Source organism: Manis pentadactyla, chromosome 9 (genome assembly GCF_030020395.1).
Source record: "Manis pentadactyla isolate mManPen7 chromosome 9, mManPen7.hap1, whole genome shotgun sequence".
In the NCBI taxonomy this organism is placed as follows: domain Eukaryota; kingdom Metazoa; phylum Chordata; class Mammalia; order Pholidota; family Manidae; genus Manis; species Manis pentadactyla.
Genome location: NC_080027.1, coordinates 91,800,010 through 91,826,489, shown reverse-complemented (window position 1 = coordinate 91,826,489; position 26,480 = coordinate 91,800,010). Strand labels below are relative to the sequence as shown.

The window sequence follows — 26,480 nt, the reverse complement described above, 5'->3', positions numbered from 1 at the left end:
TTCACTGTCTCTTTGATTCGTGTTCTGTTTTTCTGGGAGTATTCCTCAAGTCTCTTCTGACCTTTCTGTTCCGATTGTTTTTTTAAGGGTTTTCTAATTCTCTGACTTTTTAAGTTGCCTCCAGTTCCTGTGTCATAGATGCAGTTCACATCTTGTCCCTGACCATGTAGTTACCTGTGAGCATACCTCTATGCCTTTCATGTCTGAGTCTTCCCTAAGTATGTGATCTTTACTATTTAGGAGTGAGGCACTAAAACACTAGTTGCAAGTTCTGATTGTCTGGGGGGCCGCAGCCTTGTTGACTTGATAGAAGATAGTTAGATGGGGGCCCGCCCAGCTGTTCCCCTAAACGGCATTATATGTGGCCCTTTTCTCAGGGCTGCACATTTATTTCAGACAGCCCGCTGGGGGTGTTATTACCTGGAGGCAGTGTTCTGTGAGTGGAGAGTGGGAAGGGGCTGCAGAGCGACTCAGTGAAGACTTCGCTTGGTTTTACTGCCTTCAGCCAGGCACCTCATCCCTGTCCTCCTTGTGCCTGGTGCCCACGAGTTGGAGGCCTCTGTTAAGTGTACAGAAAATAAACTCCTGGTCTGCTAGAATGAGGGAGAGCTAGTCACTGGTGGGAAGTGAGAGCAGGGGACAGGGACTGTAACTTCTAATACAGACCTGAATCCTCCTGGGTTTTTTTTTACCTTTGTTACATTTTTTTTAATGTGATAAAATACATGTAACATAAAATTTACCATCTCAACCATTTTTAAGTGTGTATATAAGTGGTATCAAATACATTCATATTGTGCAGCCATCACTCTATACTCAGCAAGCAATAACACCCCATTATTGAGTCTGCCTTGCATTCTTGGCATACCCATCATGAACATAAAGGCACATTTAGGGTGTAGGGAAGATTATACTTCGTACATCCACCCATATCCCTTCCTTCAGAGATTCCTGATAACCTCTAGCTCCTAAGACTGCTGGCCTCTGAAGCAGGGGTTGACAAACTCTGTAAAGGGCCAAATAATATTTTAGGCTTTCAGCAGCCATAGACAATATGTAAATAAGTGACTTTGTTCCAAGAAAACTTTACAAAAAAACAGGTTATGGGTGAAGTGGCCTATGGGCTATAGTGTACTCACCCAGCTTGCTTCTGATTGTAAAAGGGTCTTAGCTTTATCTGTTCTGCTTAATCACCCAACCTTCCATCTAGAAAAAATAAATTGCCGACATTTCTACTGTTCTTTTTCCCAGTCACTGTTCTTGTGGAATGGGTAGCATTTTTTTCTCTCTAGTTATTTTCATGATGTTTTCAGTGAGCTGAGATAAATGTATGTTTGAACCATAGCTCTTTGAACTTTTTATTTCAAAATAATTTCAAACTTAGTTGTAAAATAGTACAAAGAACTGTACTCTACCCAGTACTCATTAACATTTTGCTGCATTGCCTTATAATTCTTCCTCCCATGTATATACCAAAGTGTGTGTTTTCTAAGATTAAGGATACTCACTTAGGAAAAAATCAGTTCTCGAAAATAAGATATTTAACATTAATGTAATCCTATTATTTCTTTATAGACACTTTCTGGTCCAGGGTCCATTGTGATTCATTCTCATGACCCTTTCATCCCCTTTAATCAGGAAGTTTCTCTGTCTTTCAGGACATCATTTTTGTGATATTAGACATGTTTGAGGACTACAGGCCTGCTGTTGTGTGTAATGTTATTTAATTTGGGGTTTGTCTGCTATTTCCCCATAATTAGCTGCACATTGTACATTTTTGGTATAAAAATAAGAATTTGGCAGTTTCTGGTCAATTAGGAATTGGTCTATAATTTTTATCTAAAATTGCCCTCCACCATGGTTTTCATTCCATCTGATGTACCTGGAAGCTCTCCAGAAGTTTGTAGAACAACCTATGTTCCGATTTTTTAAAAATATATTCTTTATTCTAGAGATCACATTAAACCCATTATTTTGCTCCACAAAACTTTAATTGGCTTTGGACTAAAAGCAGTTAATACTATCTACATTTTGTCCTGCTGAGTTGCTTGGTCGATCCAACCGCAAGTGAGGAGGTTACAATCTCACTGCAGTTATCTATAAAAGTAACAGCTTCACAAATACAATTTACATAAAGTTTGCCCTTTTAAGGCGCACACCTCTGTAATTTTTAGTGTATTCGCGGATTGGTGGTGGTGCAACACTACCATATATGTTCACCACTACTGTATGAAGGATAACAAATTTGAACCCCTTGGTGAAATGGCTAGAGACAGAGCTTCTGTTTGAGATTTGGGGGAAATGCAAGTTTTGAGGGAGTACAGAAATGCCAGAGGCTGTGCGGTGAGGGGCGGCTTTTTTGGGAGGGTGTAGAACTAGGACCGGCGGGCGGGAGGAGGGGGTGTCTCCTGTCCAGCGAGAGCACAGACTCGGATGGGGGAGTGAGCGGAGTGGGTTTGCTGGCCTGAAGAGGTCTCCGTTGAAATGGAGAGTTCTTGGGCTAGGGTGAGCAGCCAGGTCCGAGCCGAGGGGGTGAGCCTTATTTTGATGTATGGCCTGACTGTGTCTGGCTTGAGAGGCTGGAATCCGGTTGTGGGAAGAGCTGCACCTCAGCACACTGGAGAGGGGTTGGGGGTGTGAGGAGGCGGGAGAGTGATGGCAGTGGGCGGGGCGGGGTCACGAGAGTGCAGCGCCGGGCGCCTACGCATCCCCGGAGCCCCCCTGGAGAAAGCGCGGCGGCCGCGGGGAGAGCTGCGGAGGCTCGGCTGGAGCGACCCCAGCGCTCCCTGGACTCCGAGGAGGACGCCTTTGCTGGGGTCTCGGTCCTGTGCGAGAGCCAGAAATGGAGGCCGAGAAGCAGGGGAGGAGCTTCAGCTTCAGGTCCCATTCCCGACTCAGCCGAGCTCTGCTATTAAGTTGCGTTCAGCTTTGTTTCTGCCCTCGGGCCGCGTGGGCGGGGCTGGGCGGGGTCTGCGCGTGGAGCCAGCACCCAGGGGTAACGAGGCCCGCAGCGGGAGTCGAGCCGAGCGGCAGCCGGGTACGGACAGTCGTAAGCGCCGGGGCGCGCGGGAACTGGCGGGGGCGGAGGTGGGGAGAAGGCTGCCATACCCTGGGCACCTCGGCTTCCATTGCAGCCGTGGCTTGTACTGGTGGGCGGTTTCAGGAGATTGCCGAGGACGCTGGACAGTGTTCCTGCCTCGGTGCCCCTCTGCAGCCGCCTCGGAATTGAGCACAATTGAACGTAAATACTTTAAGGAAGCCAGCCTGCTCCAGAATATAACATTGTTTTCTGGTGTGATGGTCGTTCCCTTTAGGGAGTTGGGGCTTGGGGCTGTTGTGGAGGCCTGTCACTAGCCCCACTGGGTCGGACTTAGAAAAAAGCTCTGGGAGTGTTGAGCAAAGTTTTTCTTTCCCAGACTTGCACGCTGTGTGATGACTCCTCTGGGTGTCCCTGAGGAAGTGTGGGCAGTGCTTAGGGACTGTCCTCTCCCCCAGGCTTGTGGGCTCAGAGGGGACATGCCCTCATGGGGTTGGGAGTTTTGTTGGGGAAAAGATGGACAATAAACAAAACAAGTTTCTGCAGTATGAAGTATGTTAGAGATGACGTGCGCCATGGAAAAAAGTAAATCACTGTAGAGGGACAGAGAGGGCATTGAACCCTGTGCTGCCTCCACTCACCCCCAGTTCCAGGAAAGGAAGCTGCTGGGCAAGGCAGCTGGGTGAACCGTAACACTATCTGCTCCAACCCACAAGCTCCCTGTGTGATCCCAGCTGCATTACACACTGGCTGGTGGACTCACGGGGTGGTGAGGCTGTGGGCAAAGACTGAGTGACCTTGGGCAGAGAGACCTTTAGGAGAAGGGCCCTCCAACCCATGGGGGAAATTGAATGTCTCCCCTACTCCTTCTTTGGCACCCTGGTTCATATGGCTGTCTAAACCCACACCAGCTGGAGCTCACAGGGGCCCATGCCCCTCCCACCGACCTGAGCCCAACATGCCCCTGGCTCCCTGACCACCCAGCTGGTCCCTTGACTCTTCCTCCTAACATCCTGGCCTGGCTCAGACATGTGAAGGCCAGGGCTTCCCAGGTTCCTCTCCATTCTTGAGCCAAGGCACTCAGAGACCTGGAACACAGCTGGGCTTACAGAATAATGGAGGATAATTCTGAGCTCGTTGCCACTGCTAAAGAAATAGCTCGGAGCATACCCACTCAGGGCCAGGGTGAGCACAAATGGAGCAGACATGTGGTGACTTATGGGGCCTGTAGGATTCATGCTCAAAACCCAGTCCTGATAGGGACCTGGATCTCATCATTGGTGATTTGTTGCTTTGAGAGGTGATGTGGAGAGAGTTGGCATAGGAAAGAGTTACACTGTCCTAGCTCGTGTCCTTGCTCTGCCACTAACATGCCCCCTCCCTGGACCTCATACATAAAATTCAGATGTTGGACTATCCAATCTGCAGGTATCTGTGCAGCTCTACTAGGTGATGACTGTGATTATGAAATCCAAAGCAATCTGCAGGAAAAGAAATATGTAGTGGGAGCAGGTGGTTTTGATGGGGCCCACAGCCCATGCCAGGTCACTGAGGGCAGCTTCCAGGAGAGTGGAGGCCTCCGTCCAGGGCTCAGGGCAGCCCCCACAGGGCAGGAGCCCAGCATTGAGGCAGAAGGGTCACTGCCTAGCCCATCTGGCCTCTGGGGTCATTTGGGCCGCCTGTGGGCAGTCTTGGCCTAGGCCTGGGGGATCCAGAGTAGAGGATCCAGGGGACTTTGTGGGTCAAAGGGGAAGCCTAAGCAGGGAGGGTGCCCCTACAGTTCCCCCAAAAGAGAACCAAAGCTTCACCAGGGTTCCAGCCCCTCTTCCCTGAGAAGGGAGGAGTGGAGGGTGCTCCAGGAAGAGGTCTCCTCTTCTAGGAGAGAACTATGCAATCCTAGCCTTGGTTACATAACTAAACATAATTATGCAAACAGCTCAGGTTCAAACTGAAGTGGCCTTTTCTACCACCAAGGATTATTTGCTTTCCTGAGAGGCTATAGTTCATCCCCTCTCACCAGAGTGTTTGTTTTCACCCTCAGAAGTCTAGCCTACAGCTAGGTCCTCTGGGCTCACACCTGGAGGGAGCCCCCATGCCCAGTGGACCCCCACGGCCTGTCTCTTCCTTTGGGTTGCCTGGTGGGTGGGTGCTGATCTCATCAGGGGCCGATTTAGTGCCCAGCATAGCTGCAGCAAAGCCATTAGGCTCTCCAAGGATTAATGAAAGTGCTTGTGCAAGGGAAAAAATGCTCTTCTCTCTGAGGTCAAATTCTCTAGCTGACTCACATAGGGGACCACAGGCCTTGTCCCAGGTCAGGAACAAAAGCTTTTGCTGCCTTTAGCGTTGGGAGCATTGATAAATGGTCTGACTGGATTCGGATTCTTCTTGGCACTTAGCTGGGTTAACTCGAGCCAAGTACTTAGTCTCTCTGAGGTTCATTTTTGAATCTCTTTAAAACAGAAAATGCTCCCCTCACTTCCCCAGGGTTACTGTAGTACAGGGGATGATGTGTTTAAAGGGTCTGCCCATATCTGTGTCAGGTCCAGGCCTTCCCTGGGCTCCTCATGAGAGGCTGTGGCATTCAGACACAGGATGCCTTAATAGGACCGTGCCCGCCATGGGCCCGCAGCTGGCTTCAGAGTCTGGGGGAGGCCCAACACCTGGAGCAGGAGGTCCACAAGCCCCAGTGAAGTCAGAGAGCCACGCAGGACCCCTCGGGCCACCACCCTTTCCTGGGGCTCACAAGCTCAGGTGCCCCACAGCTCAGCCTGCTACTGGCTCCCCTGTGCAGTGTGCGGCCTTGCCACACTGCTTGGTGACTCCAGCATGCTCCTCTTCCAGCCTTTTGGAAGTAAGAGAAACATTTTGGTTCCATGCTGAACCTCGTGATTAGCCTGTGTGATAGGTGGCTCAGGGAATCCAGCTCTAATCAATTCTTTGGGGCAAATGCATGTACTTTCCAGCTTTCCAGCTTTTGTGCCTTGCCTACCCTTACCTTGTGAGGAGGCAGGAGCGAGCAGACCCAGCTGCCCAAGGGGGAAAGGCACCAGGCACTCACTTCCCACAGGGACAGGGCTGTTCTCCAAATCATAGGGACACCCATCAAGGTAGAATATCTTAATTTCAGAATTGCTCGCAGGACCTTGAATTGAAATTCCAGAAATATTTTAGCCTTTTTGAGACTTTTTATTCCTTTTTGCAATCTAGACAATCCTGCACGGAGACTAACCCCACCAAAATCAACAACCTAAAACATTCCCCCACACTCGAACTCTAGTTCTTAGGGCCGTGAAGCCCATGGCCCTTTCACCACGGGCCAGACAGGGAAGCCGGCTTAAGTTCTTCAGCCAAGGCCCAGCTAACAGTGCTGTCCGCTTACCACAGCTGAAGCTTCCAGACCCAGGAGCATGCTGCTGAGGAAAGGCAGACTTGGGGAGGGCAGGGCAGGGCAGAGTGGGGTCAGTGGTGGAAAGGAAATCAAATAGTGAGTCATAGGGCCCACTCCTATTGTCCCCTGAAATTGGACTCCTCTACTCAAGTAGAGAATACCAAGTATTGGAATCCCACGGAAGGCAATGACTTTTCCTCATAGACAGTGGACTGTGTTCCACTCCGGTAATTTAGAATCAAGGAAAACTTGACAGCTCTTATTTTAACTGGCAGATCAGCAGATGGAACAGGACTTCAGAGGGGCCTGCCTGAGCCTGTGCTCATGAATCCTATGGTGGGAAGCTCCTCCATGCTATGTCACTTAGGCCTGTGGGGAAGGTTGTGTAGCCGTCATCCCCCGTCACCATCCTCCCTTCACCCATCCAGACCCTCCAGGCAGGTGCCGATAGGGCGAGCTGAGAGTCCTCTCCATATCCCAGGCCTTCTGTCCCCACACCTGCCTTGCAGCCAGACTGGCCTCCGGATGTCATGTCCCCATGGAACCCTCTGCTGTTCTCTCTGACAGAGACCATCACAAACTTCTCATCTTGGTTCTGATTGCACCTCATCAGAAAGGTACCCCAGCCTCTCACAGGGTCCCTCTCCTCCACCTTTAGTGTTCTTCAGCTCTAAAGACAGTAAATGCCTGTGAAAGCAATCAGGTGCTGGCCACTTCCCCCAAGCTAACTCATAGAATCCTTCCAACATGGTGAGGCCTGGAGACATGCGTTCCCTGGCGAGCAGGTGGCAGAGCTGTGACCCAGCAGCTCCTGCACTTTTCGTCAGACCCGCACCACAAAGTATGTTCTTTCCATCTATCTCTCCAGGCTCATAGAGAGTCAGGGGGTGGGGACGTCCCTCCAGGAAAGCGGTGATGTCCCTTCCTCAGGCGCCAGGACAGGTCCCCACAAGAACGCCACCCGCCAAAAATATGCACAGTTTGTACTTTGCTTTAACACTGCTTTGTTTTTGTCTACAAACCACATTTTTTCCTTTGTCTTGGGTGCCAATCCTAGGCTGCTTTCCCAGGGTTTGGCTCCAGGTCTAGCAGGAAGTAGACCAGGCCTGTGTCCTGGCTTGCTCTGCTTCCTCCTGCACTGGGCCTCGCCCTTCTGGAGTCAGGGCCCAAGGTTCAGGGAGGAAGGCTGGCTGGGAGGGTGGGAAGGCAGCCTGGGCAGGGCTGGGCTTGCAGTTGTGGTGTTCCCGCTGTTGGGAGCCTGAGGGTTCGGGTGCCATGGTAGGAGGTTGGCAGCAGGAGTGCCTGGCAGGCTGGCCCTGCACTGGAGGGGAAGCCTGCTATGTGCCCTCTCTGCTGGGTGTTCTCTTTGTCTTCCTCTAGGGAAGAGCAGCAGGCCTGGGCAGGACAGGGAGGGCCTGGCCTCAGGAGGCACACAGGGCCCCAGCCTGCCCTCTGGCCTGGCATCAGAGGGGTGTGCAGTGCCATTATTTCCCCTTAACTGGATGTGGGTGGAATGAAAGAGGGTTTCAAGGACATGACTTGGGTTTGTGGCTTGGCATTTGAAAAGTGGGTAGTGCCAGTTACAGTGGAGAGGGAACCCAGAAGAAGACAGAGTTAGGGGGCAAGACCACCCTGCGTTTCAGGTGACCAGAGGCTCTGGGACATTTAGGAACAGCTGAGTTGGCAGGTGCGTGCATGGGTCTGGAGCACAGAGGAGGCCTAGGTTAGAGACACACATGTGGCTGTCATCCGGGCAGGGTGGCAGTGGGAGCCACATTTACAGAAATGATGGCCCAGCTCCATCTGGACACAGGTTCTCTGGCAACCACTGTCCTCTGACAGCCCAGCCTGCTTTGTTTGCCCAGTTGCACATTTTCACCAGGACCCTGCTCCTCAGATGGCCCTGGGTGCGGATGACCCTTTGTCCCAGGGGCTTCTTGGCCACTAGAAATTCACACAGCAGATGTCCCAGCCACAGCTGCTTGAGCGTGTTTTGTGCAGCTCTGCTGTTTGTGAGGGCATCTGACTCACTGCTGAAGTGGGATCTCTGGGAAGGCTGTGTCACCCTTAGAGATTTTCATATTTTTAAAAAGGGATCTGTTTTTGAGTTGATAGTACATTTGTGTAGAAAAAAAAGATTTTTTTCAAGGTACAAAATCCTGTTTAGTGAGAGTTCCCTCCCTCTTGTAAGTGGCCATGGTCCCCATGTCTGGGTTCCCAGCATGGATGTGTGCATCCTTTGGTCTGCACAAAGGGCACCCGTTAATTATCCACACTTTCCTGCACCCTACTTTTTTCACTTATCTACATATCATGGAGACCTGTTCCTATCAGCTGGTAGATTTATCTCTTTTTTACCTTCTGCATAATATTCATTCTTTGCATGTGTCAGTTTCTTTCACCTGTCCCCAACTGATGAAAATTCAGGTTGTTTCCAATCTTCTGCTTTTACCAAAAAAAAAAAAAAGCAGTGGTTATTTTTGTATACTTCCTTTTCCTTTTCCTTGTATATGTGACATTTCACATAAATGTAGAATCAGTATTTAAGGGAGATAAATTCCTAGAACTAAAGTTGCAGAGTTGAAGGCCCTGCATTTTACATTTTGACAGATACTAAAAATCACTTTTCATCCAGTTTTTTATCTAAAGAAGCTGTCTGAATACCCAGAGCTAAATTGGGAGAACCCCCTTTTCTGTGCTTAAGAGGAATGGGTCCATCCTTGACAACACCTCTTGGAGGGGCTCCTACTACACTGTGCATTCCTCCTTAAGAACATACCTACTATGTGACTGGAGCAGGAGGAAAACGTTTAGTTATCAGATAAGTGTTTCCGAGGTGGAACATTAATGTAGCCTGGATGTTCCAGAAGACTGAGCATTTGTTGTTGAGAGTTTGTCCCTGGGGGACTATTTTCTTTTCCCCCTGACTTTCTCAATGAGTTATGATTATGTTAGACTTTATATAATAGAAAATTCAAAATAACTAAGCTTAATATAAACATTTATTTCCCTGTCATACAAAGGAACTTTGGGCGTAAGCAGTCTAGGACTGAGCTGGTGGCTCCATGGTCAGCAGGAATCCAGGCTCCTTCTGTCTGTCTTCATTGTCATTCTAGCACTGATTTTCATCCTCAATATCACTTCATAGTCCAAAATGGCTACCAGGGTCCAGTCATCATGTCTATGTCCCAGGAAGCATGGAGGAGGAAGGGGAAGGGCAAAAGGTACATGCTTCCCAGCCGAGTCAGGGCTCTTTATAAAGTCTTGCATACACATGCAGGACCCACAAACTGCTGTGCACGTTGTACACTGGACAAATTTAAGACAATGCTGTTCACATCACCAACATCATAGGTTTGTGTATTTATTTACAAGTACTTTCTAGCAGATGACAGTGAGGTGTCTTGTAACAAAAGCAGTATATTAGGTTAATTTTCTGACAGTGTTTTGAGGAATGGGTGTCTTTTCCTAATTCAGACAAAGGCACTGTCTGGGCCACAGGTGGCTGTGCCTCAACTACACTACAGCTCTTCATCTGCACCTGCCCTCTCTATCACTCTGGGCTGCAGTAAGGGCCCAGAATGCAGCATTTAGCTGGGTTTCTCCAACCAGAATAAAAATTCCATTGCTAAGAAGGCTGTGGAGAGCACAGCTGGCAGCCTGCCACACGGTCTCAATCTGACAGCACATCTGCTCGAGTGGCCAGCTCACTAAAGCAGCTGGGATGGAGTGTTAGAGTTTTGAGTAGTCTCCTGTCCAGGCCACTTTTTTCTCAAGCAAGGAAATGTTCACATCCGCATGCATATTTCCCAACCTCACTCTGCAGGGCATGTAACTTACAGAAGGGTCATCTGAACTGCAAACACAATTTCTAAGTGAAAACTCCTGGGTCAGCTTCACCATGATGAAGTAAGTAACAATTTATAAGAGATAAGGTAGCAACTCCTTTCAGCTAGCACAGAAATTAATGAAATGATTGTGCTCAGAAGTTCAAGTTCATAATAATCAACTCTTGCCCTGAAAGTGGCTGTGGATTCCCATGGTTCTTTGCCTGCACCATGCACTTTCTTACTTCCATGCCTTTGCTCATGCTCTTTTCTCCCTAGATGTGTCCCCATCCCACCATCTCCGCCTGGTAAACTCCTAATCATACTTTAAAACCCTGCCTAGTGACCCCTCCTCTGAAACCTTTATGGCAGACTTAACACCTCCCACCTTTACACACTGCTCTCCCATCTGCATACATATATCATTGCATCCATCACTACAAGGGTGTTCTCTCTTCACCTGTCTGTTCCTACAAGAGCATGAGAGCTCCTGCAGGAACAGGGCTGTGCCTGCAAAGAAGCCAGCTTATAGCCACATGTAGTGTCTGCTGAACGACCCTCTGGTGCAAAAACAAATTTATACTTCCTTTTCCAAGGTTCAAGCCAAACCTCTCATTTACTTTAAAGGAAACAAATGAGTTCTTGATATTTTACAGACCACATTCAAGTTACAAGAAAAGATTTCACTTGAGCTTTTAGTGTCAATCTTAAAATTAATTGCATGTTTGAAAACTTGTATTTTTGTCCCAAGCATACCAGAACTATGTTCAGTTAAATGATAAGACTAATGTTGCTTTTAACAGTGCCAGGGAACTAAGCACCTACTTTGTTTGACCTCCCATATTTGAAATTGACTTTGTCAGTCAGACCAGAAAGATTAAAGAAAATAAACTAATAAATCAGTTCACTTGCATATTTGTCCTTTCAGACAATTTACATTAGTCTTTTAAAGATAAGGTCACCATATTGTTAAACTAACTTCAACTTAAAGTCATTCCCTATTTTTTCCCGAGTTTCATAAGTATATGTCCAGAAGAACTTGACTTCAAAATAGAATTTGGGGACTTAAGCTACACAGAAGCTCATTTCTTACCAGTGCAGCCAATTGTTGTTCATCAGGATTCCCTGGAAGCTCAGCTTTACAACTGCATGACCACTGCCCTCCAGTTACTGTGTTTAAAAAAAATCAGGCTGGATCACAACAAAAACTACATTTTCCTTACTAGGCAAGCTAATCTAGGCATTTTTTCAGGAAAGATACCGTGGCTCCTTAAAATACTTTTATTCAGAAAGGTTCCACTCCAATTCTTCCAGCAAAGTATTTAATCAGCATTCTGGAAAAGTGCGTTACAACAAAACAGACCAGAACAACTTAACTAGAAAACACATTTCTGGGACTTGAGAAGTAGATCTCTTCAGCTCTAATTTCAGTGCCAGCACAACAACTTGGGCACTCGCACTTGTATTACTTTGAACTTCTCCTAGTGTCTCTTAAATGTTGATATTTTGATGTGGGTAGAGTATTTCCTACACCAGCAGGAGCTAACCACATGGAAGAGATCAATATAGCTTTCCTTGGAAGTGCAAAGGCTTAACAAACAGAATTCCTCTCCCTAATGCTGAGAATGTAGCTTTTCGGGACCAATAGAAAAGCAGAGCAGGGGTCTCTCCAGACAGGTGTTGGCAAAACACTGGTGGCCAAAGAGGCCCTTCGCCTTGTGCTTCCTCCATCCTCCCAAGTCACGTCCTCAATAAGAACATCTGGGGAAGATGGCAGCTGTTCCCAGACCACAGAGGCCCACGCCACGTGCCTTCTTGCTTGCTGCCTGTTCATGCCCTTGGGCTGCGGCAGGGCCCCAAGGCTTCATGAGCTGGTGGGACGGGCTCTCTGGGGTCTCAGCCGCCTGAGAGCCTACCCAGATAAGGGATTTAGGGGAAGGGGAAGGAGCACACATCGGCAGAGCTCCTGCTTTGAGCCAGGCAGTCTTCATGAACAACCCATGAGGTCAGCATTATGATCCCATTTTATAGGCGAGGCCACAGGTGCTCAAAGAGTGGTGTGGTGACTTGCCCAGAGCCCCTCAGCTGGTAAATGGGGGAACTGGATTTGAACTACCTGAAAAGTAGAGGCCCCCATATTGTAAACTCCAAATATTCTAGTTCTTAAAGTCAGAGGCAGTCAGAGTTGCCGTCTGGGGGTCCCATGGGTTCTCTGGGAAAGCCAGGCTGGCTCCTCAAATGTAAGGTGGGCCACTGTTCTTCCCCAAACTCAGATCTTTGCATTTCACCTAATGTGTGATGAGACTAGGAGATAATGAGTTGCCTCGCCTCTGAGGACCCAGTGGTGAGGTCTGCCCTCCAGCACACCCCCGTTGCAGAATCAGGCTACAGGGGCTGTCTCCTCAATCGGGTAGGTCTTGCTGGGTAAAGAATCAGAACTCAGTGGGTTGCCACAGCTGACGGGCAGCATGCAGGCTGGAGAGGCCTGTGGCCATGGCTGCCCCCCACTTCTGATGGTGTGGTGGGGGGTGCATCCCTACATGCTCCCAGCGCTCCTGGAATCCTGACAGGGCACCTGCTCCACCCCTCTCTTCAGGTATCCTTGTCTGGGCTACCTATAGACCCATCCCCACCCTTCACCTCATAATCACTGCAGAGCACCCCCCACCCCTTCTCAAAGGAAGCACCATTTTGATGTGTCATTACAGATGAGTTTTGCTCATCTTTGTCTTTTTTGTAAACGGAGCCTGCACTCCGGCCAGCACTGCAGTGGGACCACCCCTGTTGTCGTGTGTAGTTACAGAAGATCCACTGTCAGCTTGAGGCATCTGCTGTGTGAGCGCGCCACCCAGGCGCTGGAAGGGCGCACGGGCCCGTCCTAGTTCTCAGCCTCTACAGAAGGTGGTATGAACATTCTGGTCTGTAACCCTTGGCAAGCATGTGGACACGTTTAGATTGCATCTATACCCAGGAGTGAATTGCTGAGTCATAGTGTTTGTGTTTGTCCAGTTTAATCGATTCTGCCAAATAGTTTCCGGAGTGACTATATGAAAGGTTCCGGTTGTATTTTGAGTTCCTCCATGACAGTGGAGGTGGGACCCTCCACCTACTCTGCCCCCTTAAAGGTCAGTGTCTCACTTGAGTCTTCCAGTGGCGGGCCTGACCCCGCAGCCTCCCAGCGTCATGGGAGTGGCTGCAGTGATGCCAAGTGGCCTGTGAGGTGCTGTGCTGGCAGCCCTGGAGGGACGGAAGAAGACTGCCCTCTAGCTGGAGGAGGAACGATGGGAATGGCCGGCAGGGTGGGGACTGGGAAGGCACAGTGATGCCCAGCTTGTTGCCCAGCTCTGCGAAGTCCCCCTGTCCTGGGCACATGGCCATGTGCTGGCAGCAAGCAGCCCTCTGCCTGGTGGAGGCCCTGAGAGCAGGGGGACGACATTCAGGCTGAAGCTGGCACGAATCCCGGCGACGCAGAGGCGGTTCCCTAAGCCTCAGCCACGGTCTTTGTCAGGACGGGCTTGGCTAAGTGCTGGGTTCTCTGGTTTGTCGCCCCCTTTTATGAACAGGGCACAGTAGGGGTTTCAGACTGAAAAGGACACGATCCCCACCTTCGAGAAGCACAGTTTCATCTACAGAGAAATCCTCCCCCAGGGAACGAAGCATAAGGAACAGGTGGGCTGGGAGGGATGCAGGGCCTGGGCGGCGGCCACCTAACCAGTTAGGGGCTCAGTGAGTTGAGTGGCACCAAGTGCTCAGAGCAGTGCTCCCCACTGCTGGTGCAGCAGCTGCAGGGCCAGGGCGCTCCCGGAGGAGGGGTCGCTGGCTCTGAAGGAGGAAGAGCAGCGTTTGGCCAGGGAAGTGGAGGGTGTCCTGGGCTTCAGAAGGCTGTTTGCAGGGGACAGAGAAGCTTCCTGTGTGGCTTCGGTCTACAGAGTGGGTGCCTCAGGCATCTGGCTGAGCTCAGAGTGTCTTGCAGCTTGTGAGACGAGAGGTGTGGGACCTCTCAGGGTCCCCCCAGGAGGAGAGAGTCGGGGTAGGTGGCAGAGCCTTCTTCAGGCTCAGAGGCATGGGTTGGTCACCTCAGCAGGTCCTAGCCAGAGGACAGCCTTCTGCGGGGGGCCAATCTGCAGAAAGAAGGGCTCGGGGGGTGTCGGCTCACCCAGCAGCTTGGAGATGGTGTTTCTCTTTGCCTTTCTTCTTGATCCTGTGGAAGGGCCACAGCCACCACCACCCCCATGTCGGGCCCACATATTTATTCAAGAGCTGTTGGTGGGACCCCAGCATCTGCCGAGACTGGGCTCAATGCTCATGGAAACACCTTGGGGAGCAAGACAGATGGCCTGCTGTGCAGTTTATAGACCGGTCTAGAGCAGAGGTTCCCAAAGTCGGGGCCCAGACCAGCCATGGCACACCTGGGAACTTGTAAGAAGTGCAAAATCTCCAGCCCCACCCAGGCCATTTGAATCAGAAACCAGTTTAATAAGCCCACCAGGTGACTCAGATGTGCCCCAAAGTTGAACCACTATCAACACGTGGGTTCTTAATGGAAGGCAGCTCCTGTCAGGGGACATGTGGCAGGGTCTGGAGATAAGCATGGCTGTCACAGCTGGGCAAGAGGGCACTACCTACATCCAGTGGGCAGAGGCCGGGGTGCACAGGACCACCTTCATGGCAGATTAGCTGCTCCCAGTGCCAGTTGTGCCCCCGAGCAGTTTGGGTTGAGGACAGGGAGCCAGTGGTTCTGCCTCGCCCTGGGTGGTGCTGGGCCCCTAACGATCATGTTCTGGTTCCCTGGTTTAGATGGGACTTGAACATTGATCGTTTTAACCCTGTCTCTGGGCCAGTGTGGCTTGGTTTGGGGTGTGACATACAGAGGCGGTAACCCGGCCGCACACACATCCGATGGCCAGAGCTGGTAGCTCCTGGGGTGGGTGGGGGACAGCAGCCTGCAGCCTGCACCGCCTACCCCGCAGCCCCGAGAGCTCACAGCTCTGCTTCTCTAACTGCTCTCCAGGAGGTGATCCAAGGGCCAGAACTCAGAGCCCACGGGGCAGGTCAAAGCACCAGGATCACTCTGCCCAGAAGAGGGAAAGTAGGCATCTGTATCCCAGAGGGAAGTGGTGAGGGTGCTCTCAGCCTCTCCTAGTGGAAGTCAGGCAAGGAGGTGGTATGTCAAGTTCGCTTGGGAGGTTAGAAGAGGTTGGCGCCCTTTCGTTGTCCATTATGATTGCAGCTCCCTTGGCACTGTGCAAAATTTGCCTCCTTTGCTCCTGTTGCCTACACTGATCGCACGGTTACTGGCAGAGTGCCTTGCTGTGCCAGCCGTCACACAGGGGGTAGGGTGGTGCAGGACAGACCCAGGCCCTGCCTTCCCGAGCTGCAGACCTCACATCTATCATTCCTGCTCTGGGCCAGCCCTGCTTTCTGCCCTCTGCCTCTTCCCAGACATCCCCCACTTGCCCCACAGTCCCTGAGCCTGGTCCTGCCTTCAGATACCAAGAGGCTAGTAGCTGGCTCTGGTACATCTTCTCATGATGCTTTCTCCTCCGGTTGGGTCCCAACTACACTGCACCCTGCAGACCCCCCACTGATCCTCCAAGGCGACCACATCCATATTCATGCACATGTTTCTGAACATGAGCCTTTGGTGGGCTCTGTCCCTAGGAATGGGGACAAGGAGGAGCCAAAGCACAAGGCTGTGCCTGGGTCTTCCGGCCGGGTACTGTTTGCAGGAACCAATAAGCTCTTTCTAACTCTTCTGAGAAAAAAGACAGGGGAGTCAGATAGTAGGGGTTAAAATAGCTGATATAAATATAGAGACAGCAAGTAGGTTAGTAGTGGCTTAGGGCCACAGCCAGGGCCAGGTGGGGGAGGGGGCCACATGGGGGTGATAGCTGAAGCATTTGGGTTTCTCTTTGTGATGATGAAAATGTTCCAAAACTGTGCTCCCTGTGAATATACTAAAAGCCATCGGGTTGTAACTTGAAATGGGTGCACTATATGGTATGTGATGGTATCTCAGTAAAGCTGCCTAAAAAATACAGTTGAGATGCATAGCCATGCTTGGGCTGCCTAACACTCCCTCACCCTTTATTGAACACCAGAGTGAACCCCCCTTTGCCTCTCATTAACCTCCTGAGGACAGGCTCTTCTCAGGGAGACAGCCAGGACTGAGCTGGGACCCCACCCTTCTCCTGAGCCCACTCTGGGGAGGGAGTCAAAGGTGGACAGAAGCTTCTCAGAAGCCTCAAGCAGAAGGTCCTTCAGAGAAACCTTAGGCCTCAGGAATGCAGCCCCCAGCCCAGAGCTGCGTGGACACCAACACTGGTTCATATTTTCCAATCTGATTAATGGATTTCATAGCTCATGATTTGTATCTTTCTGTTTTCTAATTTTTCTATGCTATGTCCGTATTATATTTTTAGGTCAAAAGCACATAAAATCAGGGGTTCAGTGGGGGATGAGTTGGGGATTCAATGTCTCTGGTCTAGGGTCAGACCTGGTGGCCCAGGGTCAGTCAGGCCTGGCGACCCAGGGTCAGGCCTGCTGGGTGTCTTGGCAGCTGACAGGCTCTCCCCACTCTTGTAGGAGTCATGTGGCTGGAAATTCTCCTCACCTCAGTGCTGGGCTTTGTCATCTACTGGTTTGTCTCCCGGGACAAGGAGGAAACATTGCCTCTTGAAGATGGGTGGTGGGGGCCTGGGCCGAGGCCCCCAACTCAGGAGGATGAGAGCATCCGCCCTTTCAAAGTGGAGACGTCAGATGAGGAGATCAACGTGAGACATCTTTCCCAGCAGGGCTGAGCAGGGGGCAGGCGGGGAGGCCCCTTCTGTGGTTTCTGGGAGATGGGTTGAACTTTAGGCTGCACTGGGGTCAGGAAAGGTCAGTGAGGGCTGGGGATGGCCAGGGTGCCTCTTAGGAGTGTTTTTCAGTCTGCTCCTCTCACTGGGCAGGCTCAGGTTGCTCCAGACCAGTGTGCCCAGCTTGCCCACTCTGCCCACCCACTTCCTGCCTTGGCCTCCCGCTTTCCCCTACCCAAGGCCCAGCAGTGCCCAGGCAGTGCCAGCTGGACCAAGCTATGTGCATCAGAGTTCACAGAAAGCAGTTGTTTCCACCTCCTTTGTGCCCCACCTGAAACCTGGGGAGTGAGCCTGGTGGAGACAGCGAGCATGTTCTCATCAGAGCCGGGGCAGAGATCCTGGGTGAAAAGCAGGGCCATGGTGACAGAAAGTGCAGGAGCATAGAGGACCTGCAACGGGGCCAGTGTTGGGGAAGTATCTATTGTATGTCAGCCACTCATGGTCACAGAGAGTCCCCACAGTTGTCACTGAGTGAGAGCCGTTGTTTCCATCTCACAGATGCAGAAAGAGAGGCTCAGAGAAGCAAAGCAGTTGATCCAGGGTGACTGAGGTCATAGGAGGATTTGGACTCAGACCTCCCTCCCCTGCACAGGGCTGGCATCAGGAAGGACCTGCTGGGGGGTGCTTACCTAAGAGCTAGGCTTGAGCAGTGTGAGGAGGGTGGGAGAGACCTCTACCCTTTCCTGCTCTTATTCTCTGGGTATAGGAGCATCTGCTCTGTGCTGGGTGCTGAGAGGAAGAGGGGTTCTTCCCTCAAACAGCTTGTAGTCCACAAAAATGTCACAAGAGTTCTGAGGAGGAAGGGATGAGAAAGCAGAACCTGGGCTGCATCCGGGAGAAGGCTGAGGCTCCCTGGCTATTTCAGACAGACAGCCTTGAGGACAATTCCCATGTGGGTTCTCAGACCCAGAGTCTTAAGATTCCTAAAATCTGGGAGAGAGGTGCTTGGGAGGGCCCTCTGGGAGGGAGTCCCCTACTCTCTAGGCAGATGTATGCCCATTAGCCTTCTTGCTTGTGGCCACACATAAAAGTCAGCAAAACACAGCCCTGGGGACAAACACTTCCTGCCACTGAGTTTTGTGCAGCCCCTTAGAATAGTTTTCAGATCTCTAAACAGTTGGAAAAAATCAAAAGAATATCCCATGACCTGTGACAATTAGATGGCATTCAAATCTCAGTGTCCATAAATAAAGTTTGGTTGGAACACAGCTGCACCCGTTCAGGCTATATGGTCTATGGCTGCATCCACATTGCAGTTTGAAAAGCCTAAAATAGTCCTCTCTGGCCTTTACAAAAAGGGCCCCACCATATATAGGCCCAGACAAATTAAAGATGTATGTCCTTTATACATGTAAAAGCTGAAACATGAGCAGTAAAGGGGAAAGAGAAAGCAAGGAGCATGTGCTTTGGAAACAGCTCCCTAGGAAACAGCCTGGCCTCCAGGGTGAGTGCAAAGGGGCAGGCAGGTGCCCCCTCACCCTGGCAGGTTGGCCTGCCTCTGCCTGGCTGCACCCCAGCCCTCTGGAAACAGGCCTGCTTTTGTGCACTGCCCCCGCCACCCCACATCCCACATTTCGCTCCAGGACTTACACCAGAGGATCGAGAAGGCCCGGATAACCCCACCTTTGGAGGACAGCCACTTCCACTATGGTTTCAACTCCAACTATCTGAAGAAAATCATCTCGTACTGGCAGAATGAATTTGACTGGAAGAAGCAGGTGGAGATTCTCAACAGATACCCTCACTTCAAGACTAAGATTGAAGGTATGTTTCCCCAACACCAGCACTGACGAAGCACCCACTGCATGTCAGCTACTCATGATCGCACGCAGTCCATGCAGCCATCCTGCAGCGTGAGGATCATTGTCCAGGGGACATATATCATAGGGATGGCCTTCTTAGACACTGGATGTGACTCAGACCCAGAATCCAATCATTGGCCAATGAGATCAATTTATAAGGCATGACACTACCAGGATTCAGAAGTAATGCAACATCCCAACTAACTCAATGGTCTTAAGAGCTAGACAGGAAAGCATATCCTTAATTTAAAAACCAAAGAAAGGTAGTGTCCAGTCCAGTGATAGAACAATCTCTGAGAGGAGGGAGAGCTCCACCCCTGCTTGAGGTCTTGGCATCTGTAGTGTCATGACTATTTAAGGGTAATCAGCCTGTCAGTCAGGGGCCTAAGAAAAACTGTCCTGTCTGTGTGCAGCTCTAGACCTCATGTCCCACAGGGTGTCACACAGCTTCACCAGGAAGAGAAGGTATCTCTCAAGATGTTCTTGGGAAGGTAACCTCAAGATCGTTTGGGATGAGGTAGTAGTTTCCTTAGGGGAAAAGCATTTTCCCCCAGTTTTTTATTGAGAAATAATTGACATACATCACTCTGTAAGTTAAGGCATCCAGCATGAAAGTTTGATTCACACACATCATGAGATGATTCCCACAACAGGATCAGCTCACACCCAGCATCTCATAGAGACACAATAAAAAGAAAAGAAAGAAGAAAGAAAAACACTCTCCTTGTGAGCAGAACTCTAGGATTCACTCTATTAACAAGTTCCCTGCACGTCACACAGCAGTGTGGGCTCCAGTCACTGAGCTGGGCATTACAGCCTCATGCTTATTCATCTTCTACATTTGACTGCCTTCCTCCAGTTCTCCCTCGCCCGCCCTCCACCTCTACTAGCCATAAGTCTGATCTCTTTTTCTATGAGTTTGGTCGTGTTTTTTTAGATTCCACATATAAGTGAGAGAATACGGTATTTGTCTTTTTCTGACTTATTTCACTTAACATAATACCCTCTCTGTCCATCCATGTTGTCACAAATGGTAGGATTTCCTCATCTGTTATTGCTGAATAATCCATTCATCCATCAGTGGACACTTTAATTGTTTCCTTGTCTTGACTACCATAAATAATGCTGCAATGAACATGGGGGTGCAGACATTCTTTCAAGTTAGTGTTTTCATTCCCTTCAGATAAACACCCAGAAGTGGCTTATATGGTAATTCTATTTTTTTGGGGGGGGATCCTGCATACTGTTTCGATAGTGGCTGCACCAATTATATTCCTGATAGCACACAAATACTCTCTTTCTCCACATCCTGGCCAACATTTGTTGGGTCTTGTCTTTTTTATAATAGTCATTCTAACAGGTATGAGGTGACATGGCATCATGACTTTGATTTGTGACATTTCCCTAATGACCAGTGATGTGGGGCATCTTTGCATGTACCTGTTGGCCTTTCATGTATCACCTCCGGAAAAATGTCTATATTAGCCCCTTATCAGATAAATGGTTTCCAAACACTTTTTTCTATTCCATAATTCTCTTTTTATTTTGTTGATGGTGTCCTTTGCTGTGCAGAAGCTTTTCAGTTTGATGTTGTCCCCTTGTTTATTTTTTGTTTCTTGTGCTTTAGGTGTCATAGCCAAGAAATAATTACCAAGACTTATGCCCAGGAGCATAAATGTTTTTGTCTAAGAGTTTCATGGTTTCAGGTTTTACATTTAAGTCTTTAATCCATTTTGAGTTACTTTTTGTGAGTGATAGAAGGTATGGGTTTAGTTTCATTCTCTGACATGTGAATATCCATTTATTCCAACACCATTTATTGAAGAGACTATATTTTCTCTTGGGTATTCTTGGCTCCCTTATCAAATATTAGTTGACATATATGCTTGAATTTATTTCTGGGCTCTCGATTCTGTTCCATTGGTCTGTTTGTCTATTGGAAAAGCATTTTTAACCCCAGAAAGATTTAGAATCAAATATAGAAATGCTTAAGAAAATCAAAATCATACTATTTTTTAAATTTATGTATTTTTGACCATTTTAACTATTGTTAAGAGTACATTGCTAAGTGTAGTGCTACAATTCAGTGGCATTAAGTACATTTACACTGTTTGCAACCATCACCATCATCTATCTTCAGAACGTTTTTATTTTGCAAAACTGAAGTTCTACCCATTAAACAGTAACTCCCCATTCCCACCTCTCCTGAACCTCTGGAAATCACCATTCTACTTTCTGTCTCTATGAATCTAAGTATGATTTCTGTATCTAAATACATCATAGGAGTGCAAGCATACAGTATTTGTCTTTTTGTGAATGGCTTATTGTACTGAGCATAATGTCCTCAGGATTCATCCATGTAGCAAATACCAGAATTTCCTTCCTTTTTAAGGCTGAACAATATCCCACTGTATAGGAATGGTGTATTTTATTTATCCATTCATCCAGTAGTGAGCACTTGGGTTGCTTCAGCCTTTCAGTATGTTTAAAACCAGAGGCAAGGGCACTAAAGGGCTGTTTGCCTCCTGAATGCTGTGAGCTTGGGAAAGCCTCACCCTAAGGCCCATCTGGGGAGCCTAAGGACACTGAATGTTCATAGCACACGACCTCTCTCAGGTACCAGTGTCCCAAAACTGAGTTTGTCAGAGACTGCAGACCCGCACATGGTTCAGTCACATCCCCTGGCTGGTGTGCCAGCTGATCTGTCCTTAGAGGGCACATTCCTCCTGGGGGACTGTCCCTTCGGGTCTCAGTCCTCCTGCTGGCCAGGGTTCCGAGGCCGTCTGCCTAGTCTCCACAGTGCTGAGCTGGCCACTCCACCCCCAGCCCGGCTCCACAAGCCATTAACACGGCCTCGCTCCTGCTCACTCTACATTTGCTGCCTCCTTCTCCCTCACATTTTTTTGGACTTTTTCAGGGTCCTGTCTGCACTGCACTGACCCCTGAGGTCCAGGTTGCTAAAGACTCAACCACTGACACCCCCTTGTTCTGCCCTCATCCCCATTGGCCTCATTCCTGGGCCTGCCTGCTCCTGTCACTCCCCTGTTCTGTGGTGAGCTTCTGGCTCTCACCCATGTCCTGGGCCTCCCACTGCAGCCCAGTCTCTGTTCTCAGACAGAGTGTGCAGGGCCTTCAGAGGCCTCGGGCAGGCCCAACCCATCACCTGAGAGCCCTGGAGGTCCAGGGCCAGAACCCTGCTCTCCATACTCACAGCCTGTCCCTTTCTCCTTCACTTCTGGCCACTGTCCCACCTCAGGCTCTGGCTCACCACCAGCCAAGCCCAGTGCTGCCTTCTGAGCCCCACTCAGAACCTCCTTGATTCTGACCCAGCAGCTTGGGTGTGGAGCCTCCTGCCAGCACCACATACTTATAGGGGAACCAGGAGACCATTTCCTCCTCAAAGTAGGGTGGCCCTATAGGGAAAATTAGGAAGTATGGGCTCTTAAAATTTTTCTTAATTTTCAAAATTCAAATTTTAAAATTCATAAAGTACAGAAGGACACACAGTGAAAATAATGTCTCCCTCCGGCCCTCCCCTGTGTCCCACCAGGGAGTATATGCTACTCTTAAGGACACCCTCCCAGGGATAACCCAAGCACCCACAGCCATGTGTGTGTGCCTGCTGTTTTCCTAAATTCAAAGTCAAAAGTTAACGTGATAGAATTTGAATAAAAAATAATTACATCCTGCAGTGCATTCCAAAGGAGGTAAGATTACCTACTAAAATGAACTTCAGAATAGGAGTAAATTTGGCAACACAGAAGGACACCCAGGATATATTAGGTGAAAAAAAATAAGATCGAATCGAAAATAGAATGTATGCAGGGTTCTATTTTTGTTAAAAGAAAGTTGTGTTCTCTAAGTATTTTTAAAAAAGAGTCTAAACTGTCACAGTCAAGAGGAGCCTAGGCAACATGACTACTACATGGAATGTGGTCCCTGGATGGGGTCCAGGAAGCCAGAAAGGACTTCGGGCAAAAACTAAGGATATCTGAGCAATTCTCCATTGTCAATATTATTTAGCCTTTAAAAAAGGAAATCCTGCAATGTGTGACAACATGACTGAACCGTGAGAACATTACACTCAGCGAAATAAGCAAGGACAAATACTGCATAATTCCACTTATTTGAGGTATGGAAATTGTCAAGCTCACAGAAGCAGAGAGTAGAATGGTGGTTGCTGAGGGGTGGCAGGTGGGGGAAGCCGGGAATTGGTTCAGTGTGTGGACCGTCTGCTATGCAGGACAGTTAAGTTCTGGAGATCCACTGTCCAACAACGTACCTATAAACAAGACTGTATTACACATTGGAAATTTTGTGAAGAGGGTAAGTCTCATGTTAAATGTCCTTACCACTATAAAATTTGAAAACTTTTTTTAAAAACTTAAGGAAAGGTGAATTAAACATGGGCTTCAGTTATTAATATATTAGTACTGACTCATGTGTTGTAACAAATGTATCTTACTAAAGTTAACCTTAAAGCTGTCAGTTATTGTACCAACAAAAATGGGTGTGTTCCAGGAACAGCAGAGAACAGGAATTTAGGATGAGCAAAGTACAGCAAAGCCACGAGCCCAGCCAGAGAACAGGGGAGAGGAGGCTCCTCTACAGAGGAAGGGGTGGGGGCTGTTTTAAGCAAAAAGCCCATTGGAGGAAACTGGGAGTCGTCCGTGTCATGGCTGCTCATTGGCTGAGTTGTGACAGTCTTTCAATGGCTGGGCCATTGCCAGGCTATTGCTGGGTGAGGCAGAAACTCCCCGCCTCCTACTGGGCAGTAAAGGGGCCAAAATAGTTTGTGTTGTAAGGTGTCTGCCTTCCTGTGGGGTCTGCCACTGACCAGGAGTTGTGGGCATGAGAGCTGCCCTGCAGGCCTCCCGATGCCATGGCAGTGAGGTTCTCTTTTATCAGTTTCCACACTAACGTAAGATCATAGGGGAAGCAGTGCAGGTATATGGGAACTTATGTACTACCTTTGCTATTTTTCTCTAAATCTAGAATTGTTCCAAAATAACAAATTTGTTTTTAAATTATTAGGATGGACATCACAATGTTCTCTTGAAATAGTGATTTTTTTTCCCTTTTAATCTGTTTTCTACAGTAAACATGTATTATTTGTATAATAGGTTAACAGCAGACCAGAACTTCAGCTAGACCATACTGTCAACTCTGGCCCTCAGGTGTGGCAGCAGCCCTGGCCATGTTTGCCGTAAATGCCCAGGTGCTACCCAGGCCACTGCACCAGGAAGGGGCTGCTCCCAGAGGGTCTCTGGAGGGGCTGGTATCCATTCCTGCCCTTGGCTAGTATGCTGTTCTGAGTGCCCAACACTCTACCTGAAACAATTTCTCCACTTAAAAAAAATGTTAGCATTTAGTATATGTCCATTGTTGAAGAATTAGAAAGTATATATAACACAAAAAAGAATAATTCACTGGAAATTCTATTGCTCAGAACTTTTTCATTTTTGCAGTTTATCCTTCCAGACTTTAAAATTCATATACACACTGTATAAACATATGCATACATATGATTGTTCACAGAAATTGGATCATACAATGGATATGGCTTGGTAATTTGGTTTTACCATCTAGCAATATATGTACAGAAATGTTTTCTATGTTAAGTAAATATACCTCTATTCTGTAGCAAATAACTGTGTTGTATTACAGGACACTGTTAAACTATAATCTATTTCATTTTCTATTGCTGGATATATAGGGCTTTTGTCCCCCCAGGTTTTGAATTATTACAAGTATTCATGGAGTGCCACCATGAGCCAGGGACTGTTCTGGGCTGTGGGAACAACAGAGCTGGCCCCACAGAGCCTACATTCATTGTGAAAGGGGCATAGTCACGGGACCTCCTGCAGGTCTAAGGGCTGGGCCAGAGTGCCATGTAGCCCATAGTGGCACTTACTGCTGTGATGGGGCCATAGGGCCAGGGGATGGTGGGGCCAGGGGGTGGGAGGCCCCCTTCTGGCTCTGCCAGGTGCCCTGACATATGAGACTTCAGCCTCCAAGCCTTGGGACCTCCTCCCCTTCCCTACACTGACTGCTGTGTCCCCAGGGCTGGACATCCACTTCATCCATGTGAAGCCCCCTCAGCAGCCCCATGGCTGCACCCCAAAGCCCCTGCTGATGGTGCATGGCTGGCCTGGCTCCTTCTATGAGTTTTATAAGATCATTCCATTCCTGACTGAGCCCAAGAACCACGGACTGAATGATGAACACGTTTTTGAAGTCATCTGCCCTTCCATTCCTGGCTATGGCTTCTCAGAGGCCTCCTCCAAGAAGGGTAAGGGCCCTCCTCAGAGGCTGGGACAGCTTCTTTCAGAGCCTGGGGGGTTGGGGAAGGAGGGGCCTGGAACCCCAGGGTGTCTTTGTTATGCCAAAGGACAAGGGCCTGGCCAAGGAGCAGTCCCCACTGTTGGGACCAGGGCCTTTGACTCATGTGCTCTCAGGCTTCTCTGCCGCGCAGCCCTGTATCCAGGCACCACACTGTTTAAGCCAGCAAAGCCACCAGCCTGGCCCACGGAAGTCTGTGGAGGCTGGTATGAGTCCAGCACACGCCTCACAGTCCCTCTCCACCATGGCGCACACTGGTCCTCTCCCACGACATCTCAGCCTGGGGCCAGAGGTGGAAGGGACTTCACAGGAGACCAGGGGACCCAGGGAGTGACCTCCCAAAGATGCTGTTCTCTTTTCCCCTTCATAACCAGGCTTGAACTCAGTGGCCACCGCCAGGATCTTTTATAAGTTGATGCTGCGACTGGGCTTCCAGGAATTCTATATTCAAGGCGGGGACTGGGGTTCCTTGATCTGCACCAACATAGCCCAGCTGGTGCCCAGGTGAGAGTGACCCTCAGGTGTGTGTGTGCATACCCTCTACGAAGTGGACATCTGTGCAGGCAGGACAGGGTCACCCAGGCAGGATGTTTGAAGCCCCAGGGGAGAGAAGGGGGTGGGGTCCCCATCATCTGGCTGTGCCTGGAGCTCTTTGACAGGGGCCCTGCCTCCACGTGTGCCACACAGCGCTGGTGACTCTGCTTCAGGTGTGTGGGCAGAGGGCCACTTAGAGGAGGGGAAGTCAGAGAGTGGGCCTTTCTGACAGGCCAAGTCCTGGGAGAGGCCCGACCAGAGCTTTCTAGAGACTCTGTGTTTTCCCCCCAACCCCATCCTCCCTGTCACTTGGCAACCCAAATGGGCAGAGGCTGAAGGAGGAGCTGTGTTCCTCAGCCCCATGGCCTCCACCTTCACATCACCCTCCCTACCTGACTGATGCCAGCCCTGACTCACATGGCCCCTCTCTCCGCCGTCAGCCATGTGAAAGGCCTGCACTTGAACATGGCTTTCATTATACGAAATTTCTACATCCTGACCCTTGCCTTGGGACGGCATTTCCCGAGGCTTTTTGGCTTCACCAAGAGGGATGTGGAGCTGCTGTACCCCGTCAAGGAGAAGATTTTCTACAGCACACTGAGGGAGAGTGGCTACATGCACATCCAGTGCACCAAGCCAGACACCGTGGGTGAGTGCTGGGGCCTCTCCACTGCAGGGAGTGGGGGATGGGGT

At 49.5% G+C, this 26,480-nt stretch overlaps 1 protein-coding gene across 5 annotated transcripts in view; it reads left to right on the top strand.

The window, feature by feature from the left end:
• The window catches only part of EPHX1 (epoxide hydrolase 1), a 31,539-nt gene that overhangs the window by 1,545 nt on the left and 3,514 nt on the right, over positions 1–26,480 (top strand). Inside the window, exons 1-6 of one of the 5 annotated variants that reach the window (XM_036901972.2) lie at positions 2,887–3,037; positions 16,838–17,025; positions 18,693–18,873; positions 24,976–25,203; positions 25,628–25,757; positions 26,228–26,436. In XM_036901972.2, coding sequence (XP_036757867.2) covers positions 16,843–17,025; positions 18,693–18,873; positions 24,976–25,203; positions 25,628–25,757; positions 26,228–26,436 — 931 coding nt within the window. In that variant the 5' untranslated portion in view covers positions 2,887–3,037; positions 16,838–16,842. Of the gene's footprint in view, positions 1–2,886; positions 3,038–10,312; positions 10,335–16,837; positions 17,026–18,692; positions 18,874–24,975; positions 25,204–25,627; positions 25,758–26,227; positions 26,437–26,480 lie in introns of those variants that run through there. The other 4 variants (XM_036902052.2, XM_036901893.2, XM_036902142.2 and 1 more) reach the window with 4 other exon arrangements.